Source organism: Sinocyclocheilus grahami, unplaced genomic scaffold (genome assembly GCF_001515645.1).
Source record: "Sinocyclocheilus grahami isolate Dianchi unplaced genomic scaffold, SAMN03320097.WGS_v1.1 scaffold119.1, whole genome shotgun sequence".
NCBI lineage: Eukaryota > Metazoa > Chordata > Actinopteri > Cypriniformes > Cyprinidae > Sinocyclocheilus > Sinocyclocheilus grahami.
In genome coordinates this window covers 512,196-520,719 of record NW_015505298.1, presented here as the reverse complement: position 1 = coordinate 520,719, position 8,524 = coordinate 512,196, and the positions used below count along the sequence as shown (strand labels likewise).

General features: G+C 36.1%; 1 protein-coding gene and 1 long non-coding RNA gene across 3 annotated transcripts; both read left to right on the top strand.

Moving 5' to 3' along the window:
- Positions 1 to 1,658: 1,658 nt before the first annotated feature.
- LOC107589703 (beta-crystallin A3) lies at positions 1,659 to 5,615 on the top strand. 2 transcript variants are annotated; one of them, XM_016278198.1, is made up of 6 exons: positions 1,659 to 1,741; positions 2,863 to 2,929; positions 3,021 to 3,139; positions 3,571 to 3,712; positions 3,804 to 3,946; positions 5,184 to 5,615. In XM_016278198.1, exons 2-6 carry the CDS (start codon positions 2,891 to 2,893, stop codon positions 5,329 to 5,331), a joined length of 591 nt encoding a protein of 196 aa, XP_016133684.1. In that variant the 5' UTR covers positions 1,659 to 1,741; positions 2,863 to 2,890; the 3' UTR covers positions 5,332 to 5,615. The 2 variants fall into 2 exon arrangements, with proteins under 2 accessions (XP_016133684.1, XP_016133685.1); XM_016278199.1 differs by having other exon boundaries at positions 1,677 to 1,732.
- Positions 5,616 to 6,775: 1,160 nt separating this feature from the next.
- Positions 6,776 to 7,740, top strand: LOC107589702 (uncharacterized). Its single transcript, XR_001609699.1, has 3 exons — positions 6,776 to 7,150; positions 7,403 to 7,521; positions 7,614 to 7,740. It is a non-coding gene; the product is annotated as an uncharacterized lncRNA (long non-coding RNA).
- The last annotated feature ends 784 nt before the right edge of the window (positions 7,741 to 8,524 follow it).

The following is an 8,524-nucleotide window of genomic DNA, read 5'->3' as shown; positions in this document are numbered from 1 at the left end:
GTAATGTCTTATATAGACAGGTGTGTGGCTTTTCTAATCAAGTCCAATCAGTATAATCAAATACAGCTGGACTCAAATGAAGGTGTAGAACCATCTCCAGGATGATCAGAAGAAATGGACAGCACCTGAGTTAAATATTTGAGTGTCACAGCAAAGGGTCTGAATACTTAGGACCATGTGATATTTCAGTTTTTCTTTTTTAATAAATCTGCAAAAATGTCAACAATTCTGTGTTTTTCTGTCAATATGGGGTGCTGTGTGTACATTAATGAGGAAAAAAAAATAACTTAAATGATTTTAGCAAATGGCTGCAATTTAACAAAGAGTGAAAAATGTAAGGGGGTCTGAATACTTTCCGTACCCACTGTATGTATGGTTCTTTAAAAAAAAAAAAATTGAGTTTCCGCCAAAATCAGTATAGGTATCTGGTTGGTATTGAGAAGTCCATTTGGAGTTTGGAGGGGTTTGGAGTGCAGGCTTATCTCTGTGACCCTGCTGACTCTGCTCATTGCTTTGTTCCAGGATCGGCTGGATGTCTGATGTCTACCTCCATCAGCAGAAAGCGTGGCACTCCACGGCCCCTATCTCTTCAACTCTCTCTCTCTCTCACACATGCACTCATTCATTCTCTACAGCAAAGCTAGCAATGTGCTGACCTCAGTAGACTGGCCTCAGACCTCTCCATTGAGAGAACGAGGACTTGTTGCCGTTGTGTGAAGCTTCAGCAGATTTATTTGGTGGTTACAGTTAAATTTTAAGTTTTGGAGCTTACATTATGAGTGAAAGACAGATGCACAACATTTGTATTCTACATTGCCAGAATATTAAACAAACATAAATAGTGATGCATTTAATTATTCACACAATCATTCACATTTGACCATCAACAAATCAAAAAGTATGTCTCATTGAAGAACCACATTGACACTTACCTAAATACCTGAAAAATTATTAATCTTCTACATATTTACTTGAATGTCATCATTCACACGCTTCATTTTACTTAGTCATGCACCTCCTAGTGAAACACTGGGCCCCATCCATGCAGCCTGCTTTGCATAAAGTCAAAGGAGTGGGCAGGACATGGATGTTGAATGGATGTGCTTGTAAAGGCCTATTGCGTATATATGCATATGTGTGCGAGTATGTAAAGGCAGGTGGAAGTGAGTCACTGAAACACTCTGTGGCTGTAACTGTGGGGAGAGGAGAGCAGACAGTTTCAGTGCAGGTTAAAAATGGACTTTTAATAATAGTTATCACTTAACAACCACCATTCTTTGAATATTTAAGGATATCTTTAAGCTTTTTTTGTGGTTGCAATGCTTTAACCAACCATTTTTTTGTTGGGAAGAAACCTGGAAGTGTATCTTTGTGTTGTCTTTGCTGGAATGATCTCAAGTCGAAACAGCTGGCTTGTGTTTATGCAAGCATGTGTGTTTTGCCATACACTCAGGTCATATGTAAAAGCATGCATGGAATCACTTTGCCTGGCATCGACTTCTGTAGCAGATGCCAGTAGGCATGATGCCTCCCTGGCTACAGCAGATGGCATTGTGAGCTTGGTAAAGCCAAAGGCTCAGTCCAAAACAATGAGGCCTCGGGCAAAGTGCTGACTCCAGCCTGCCCTGTTGCCAATCTTCCCTTTCTGTCATGCTACATATAAATAGAGCCCTTAGTTGGTGGTCTGGAGACCGTTGTGTGGAACTCCTGAGCGCTTGCAGCTATTTGTTGGGTAGGTCAGGTAAGCCCTTCATGGTAGTCTTTTCAGCCACTGTGGTCATCTTTTAGTATGATGCAAACTTTAGGGGAGGGGTGCACTATCATGTAGACACAATTAAAAACTCAAAACAAAAATAGCAATCATTTTAAATGGGTGTTTTTGACAAAAATATAAATGAATATGAATATATATGAATTTTGATTTCAAAAAATCAAATGTAAAACAAAAGACTAAATTAGTATTAAATTAAGATACATTTTAAAATTAAATTATTAAATTAAATTAGATTAAAATGATTTTTATTGACATTTCAGAAAAATTTAAATGATTTTAATAGGCATTTCAGAAAAATGTAAACGATTTTAATTGGCATTTCAGAAAATTAAATATAAAACAAAAGACTACATTAAATTTAAATAAATATTTTCTATTAAAATGTATTTAAAAATAAAAAAGATTTGGCATTCTATGCTTTGCATAACAATTATTAATCTTCTTATTTACGCTCCATTTTACTTAGTCATGCACATCCTAGTGCGACACTGGGCCCCATCCATGCAGCCTGCTTTGCATAAAGTCAAAGGAGTGGGCAGGACATGGATGTTGAATGGATGTGCTTGTAAGGGCCTATTGCGTATATATGCATATGTGTGCGAGTATGTAAAGGCAGGTGGAAGTGAGTCACTGAAACACTCTGTGGCTGTAACTGTGGGGAGAGGAGAGCAGACAGTTTCAGTGCAGGTTAAAAATTGACTTTTAATAATAGTTATCACTTGGCATTCTATGCTTTGCATAACATAAAACATTCTTGATATTATTATTAGTATTTAAATTTTTTTTTTTTACTAGTGCTTCTGGCTAAATCTGATGTAATCTGTGCAATTTGTAGGTTTGTATATAGTTTTTGATTAAGTCCTCATGTTTTGCCCATAAACCTGTCTCTTCTATTTCTGTAAGCTGTGGTTTTATTCTGTTGTGTTTGAATTTTATTGTCTAAATCAGCAGATAGAACTTGTTGGAGCAACAAAGGCATTTGGCTGCCATATCTTTCTTGTTCTTTATCCACAGGCTATTTGTACACTTGCCATAAATGATATAGAACCCATACATGTTTTTTTTTTTTGCATATCGCTGTTCTTCAGGTCTATCAGCATTGAGATATCTTCAAGGATGGCTCTGACTAATCCCATGCCACTGGGGCCATGGAAGGCAAGTAAACATTTGATGGCTATGAAATAATGCAAAATGACATATAATGCTTTGAATCTCATCTCTGTTGTGTCTGTGAATATGTGCATAGCTCACAGTCTATGACCAAGAGAACTTCCAAGGCAAGCGTGTGGAGTTCACTTCAGTCTGTCAGAACATCATGGAATGCGGCATGGACACTGTCCGTTCTCTGAAGGTGGAGTGTGGCGCGTAAGTCATGCATTCACAGACACACACATCTAAAAGAGCCCATACCAGAGGATGAATGAATAGAAAAGAACATAATTTATTTGAAATATAAATGTTTTGTAGCATTATAACAGTTTTAATGTCACATTTTATCAATTTAATGGATCCTTGCTGAATAAAAGTATCAGTTTCTTTAAAAAAATCTTACTGATCCCAAACTTTTGAATTTGAATGGTAGTGTATATATTTTATAAATATTTATAAAAAATTTACAGGTGCTACTTATATTATTCAACTTATATACAGATAATTTTTCAAATTAATGTTATCTAAAAGGGAGATTTAGCGCTGAGCTTTGTCAGATTTAGCTCAATTCTTGGGACACATTTGCCCCCAAACAAAGTAAACCACTTTTTGCAGTTATCTCTAATTTTCGGTGTCCATTTGAACAGCTGGGTGGGCTACGAACACTCCAGCTTCTGTGGGCAGCAGTTCATCTTGGAAAGAGGCGACTACCCTCGCTGGGAGTCTTGGAGCGGCAGCAATGCCTACCACATTGAGAGGCTAATGTCCTTCCGGCCAGTCTGCTCTGCTGTGAGTCTGAAACTGTGTCAACGGATCAGTGGTGAAATTATTTACCAGTCTTTCTAAATAACAATCTCTCCCAATGTTATGATCGCCGCAGAACCACAAGGAGTCAAAGATTACCGTCTTTGAGCGGGAGAACTTTATTGGACACCAGTGGGAGATAACCGATGACTACCCCTCTCTCCAGGGCATGGGCTGGCCCTCCAACGAGATCGGATCAATGCAGGTGCAAAGTGGGGCGTGAGTACCATACTTGTCTCTACTCTCTATGCCAGGGGTGTCCAAACTGCAGAGTTTAGCTCCAACCCTAATTAAACACAAATGCACCAGCTAATCAAGAACTGCATCTGAAATCAAATACTTCTCTACTATATAGTATGCAAAAAAACAGTATGCCAAAAGAGAAGTATGTCCAAATTCACAGTATTTGAAAAACAGTAGGCGAAAAGTACCTGAATGACCTACTACTTCTGATGAGATTCTGAAATGTGCATTTAAGGGACATTTTACTATCCAATGATGTCATGGAAGTAACATGATGTAGTATTTCTGAATTTCATACTACCCATATTCATACTCAGTACTGGGAAGATTAAACTGTAGTCTGTTACCGATTACAAATTACATGACGGAATTTGTAAAATTGAGTAAAATAGTAAAATGATTAGATTACTAATGCATTCTGACTACTTTTGATTACTTTAAGATAACTTGTGACCTAATTTGTTTATATAAATTAGAGAGATAGATTTGAATGGGATTATTGTGCACCATATTGACATAAAAAAGGAAAAAAAAAATCAAATTTTTTGTCATCAACAACTGCATTAAACATTACATTATGCCAGGGTTTCCCAAACTGGGTTTAATTAAAAACTGCGTGGGGGTTGTGAGTTGCTGAAGTTAATAATTAATTAAATCATAAAAATGGAAAATTAAGCTGAATAAATTATTTATAAATAAAAAAACGAAATAAATGATTGAATAATAAAAATAGAAATGTAATTGAATTTGTTTACCTGCATGTTAATGTGACCATTAATCAACATCAGAAAACCCTGAACATGCAAATGTGTTGATAAAGTATTGAAACTTAAAATCAAGTCAATATTTTAGGTCAAAGGGATTCCCTGCATTACAAGAACAAACATTAATAAACATGAAAACAGCAATGACATTAAATGCCCAATAACATTACTACATAGCACTGTTCATAATAGATCACATTTTTTTAGAGGCCACAAAGTAAGTTCAAATTCAAATGCAGTACCTACTCAGACATGCGATTCAGACTCACTAGAAACTTCCAGACAAAGCAGGTTGGAGCTAAAATCTTCACATTGTTGGCCCTCCAGGAGCAGGGTTGGACACCCTGCTATACACCATTAGCTTCAGGTGATGTAATATTTGGGATACTTGGAATATTAAATAAGGGATCTCAGTCTGCATTTGCCATGTGTTTTCTCACTGCATGTAGCTGGGTTTGTTACCAGTACCCCGGTTACCGTGGTTACCAGTACATCATGGAGTGTGACCACCATGGTGGCAAGTACAAACACTACAGGGAGTGGGGCTCCCACGCTCAGACCTTCCAGGTGCAGTCCCTCCGCCGGGTTCAGCAGTGAGGGCAACTCACCCAGCTCCCTTCCTCCCTCCCCCACCTCCTCATCCTCTTCCTCAGCCCCACCCCTTCATTCCGATACCGGCAAGCCCAGCACAGGCTGAATGTCTGGTGCATTCGGCAAATGTTTACGGTGCTTTCATCTTTCTGCATGCCATCGATTTGAAAGAAAAAAGTGAGAGGAAGAATTCAAGCAGACTGATTCTGTCAGCGGCACAGTGCTCCTCATCGCTGTCATGATGCAGTCTGTGCAAAAGAGATCAATAAAGGGTACACTTATGAAAACTACCTATTGTGAGAGTTTGTTTGATGCATGTAGTGTAGTTTCAAGCTTTGTAAAATGGCCCAAATTTTAATGTCACAAAATTGGACCATTATTAACACCAAAATATCATATAAATGTTGTTATAAAAACTTAATGGCCAATGGTTTTTGAGTACTGGGACAAAATAGGGTAGGGACAAAATAAGTTGGAAATAAATCAATAAAAGTTTATGTATCAAGGAATTATTGATTTCACATATGCTTGGGTGCAATATCGACTTCCCTTACCTGTTATTCATCATGATTACATGGAAAAGGTGCCAAATATTATAATGACAAATCTAGCATTAACTTCAAGAAATTAATATATTTATTAATGATTTTTAGATCCATCTACTGAATCATCACAATCAGAATAATCAAACATTTTTTGATAAAACAATTATATTCTGTATAACATGTATTAAAAGCTGCAGCCACTTTGTTTTTCTGGTGTTGATACAAACAAGTTTACAAAATCTAAAAATGGCCAAAATGATATAATGTTTTTTCATAAAATATGGAAATAATATATTTACCTCTATAATAAAAGTATAATTTTCAATCAAAAATATAGGTTTTTATCTTTTGAGTTTTATTTTTTGTTTGTTAAGACATTGCAATTTTCATATACCAATTTATATATATTTATTAATATAATTTAAATTGATATTTTAAGTGTTTGAGTTATATTTTTTTCAATTGTATATATTTAAGTATACATATTTCTATACACTATATATATATTTATATTTTTATATTATAAAAATATAAATATATATATAGTGTATAGAAATATATATTTAAGTATACATATTTCTATACACTATATATATATTTATATTTTTATAATATAAATTTATAAAGGCATAAGGTGTTGAATTCTGTTCTAAGGACCCGAAGTACACTAGAAATGGTTCTAGGGGTATTATAATAATAATATAATATAATGTCATCGTTTTGGTAAAAAAATAAAATGTTTGATTTTTGTTAAGAACTTTATTGCCTATTGGTCATCTCTAAATTATTTTACAGTGGAAATTGTGCTTTTTAATGAAACAAATGGTATGTAATGTTATGGGATATTTTTTTTGTGATATCAAAACTGGCTTATTATTGGTCTTTTCTTCTGATCTTGGGTGCTCTCTCTCTAGGTAATGAGATTCACCCTGACGTAGAGAAATCGCGCCACCCAGCGTTTGTCAGAAGTTAAAGCCCGGAAGCTGTAGCTGGCAGTTACGAAAACATAAACACGACAAAGTAGAAGAGCAAAGCACACGATAAGTCTGCGATCCGCCGTAAAATAAGAAGAAGGAGAGGAAGCAAAGCACATGTGCTCTCCTCAACTTTGAAAATTTGCAACATCGTTTTATTGACGCGCTCAACGGGACTAATGTCTGTGTTGTTGTCAGTGCTGGTCGGTGTGCTTGCTGCATACGTACTTATTTATTACAGCCTGTTTAAAGGAGCCAGATGTAAGAGCAACGTGACGTTAAAGGGGAAAACAGCAATTGTTACAGGTTAGTATCATTTAAACGCTTTACATATTAAACAATCCAATCCAACTTAATACCACTTAAGTAAATAAAAGCTGAACTTCTTACTAAGACTCATTTAATAGTGGTTATACTAAGTTGTATACAGTTGTATTTGAGTACCACTGTCCTCAGTCCTCATTTATTTGATTTGTTTTATTTTATATTATGTCTATTGTAGTTAGTTTGGACACTTAACACTGGCTCAGGGTTGAGTAATCAATCATATGTATGCAGGGAGTAATACTGGCATTGGCAAAACAACAGCCTTGGATCTGGCCAAGAGAGGGGCCCGAGTGATCCTTGCCTGCCGAAACAAACAGAAAGCTGAAGCTGCAGTTTATGACATACGAAAGGTGAAGTCCTCTACAAACCTCAATTCCTCCTGGTTCTTATCATTTTTCTGACTCGCGTCTCAAAGACAGACATTTTGCTGTATATCCCTCAGGAAAGTGGGAACCCTGAGGTGCTGTACATGCATCTGGACCTGGCCAGTTTGACATCTGTGCGTGGTTTTGCAGAGACTTTTCTGAAAAGTGAACCGAGACTCGACTTGCTCATTAACAATGCAGGTAAACTGAAAGGGATGAGACAGTATGCAAACTCTTGAAATGTTGTTTCAGGATAGTTTGGTTCTCTTGTTTCTTTTGGTCTGGATTAAAAAAATAAATGATACATTTAGTCCTGGTTCACTTGGCATTCATTCAGCAGTCATTTTTAAAATCTAACTTTAATGTACAAAACAAAAGGATACAGTCACAACCTGACAGCTTTTATGACATATTTTGTTAACTAACTGAACATCCAAAACTGCTGTGTGCTGGGCTAATTGCACTCAATGTATATGTGTACATATAGTGCTATTTTTTTTACCAGCTTATAACTCACAAAGAGCTTATAAAATGTGTAAAGGTGTCAGTTCAAAACAACACCAGGAATTACTCTGTTGCACACATGGAGATCTGCTGTAAGGAGATGGTCCATTTACATCAGGACTTCTCAACTCTGGCCCTCGAGGTCCACTTTCCTGCAGAGTTTAGCTCTAACCCTGATCAAACACAGCTGAGCAAGCTAATCAAGGTCTTCAGGATTACTAGAAACAAAGCCACTCGAAGGCAAGCCTATGGAGGACGAAACCTGCAGAAATTAAAAATAAATAAATATATCGGTAAATACATAAATCAATTTATTAATAGGAAAATAAGTAAAGAAATAAATGACTTGATAAAACAAATATGTGACCCTGGACCACAAAACCAGTCTTAAGTTGCTTGGGTATATTTTTAGCCATAGCCAAAAAAAAAATGTATGCCAAAAATCATTAGGATATTAAGTAAAGATCATATTCCATGAAGATAT

What these genes read in the sequence shown, in the direction of transcription:
- LOC107589703 (XM_016278198.1), top strand. Translation starts at nt 2,891, where the DNA reads ATGGCTCTGACTAATCCCATGCCACTGGGGCCATGGAAG. An exon ending in TGCCACTGGGGCCATGGAAG is followed by an intron (nt 2,930 to 3,020) that starts GCAAGTAAACAT and finishes ATATGTGCATAG; the next exon opens with CTCACAGTCTATGACCAAGA. An exon ending in CTGAAGGTGGAGTGTGGCGC is followed by an intron (nt 3,140 to 3,570) that starts GTAAGTCATGCA and finishes CCATTTGAACAG; the next exon opens with CTGGGTGGGCTACGAACACT.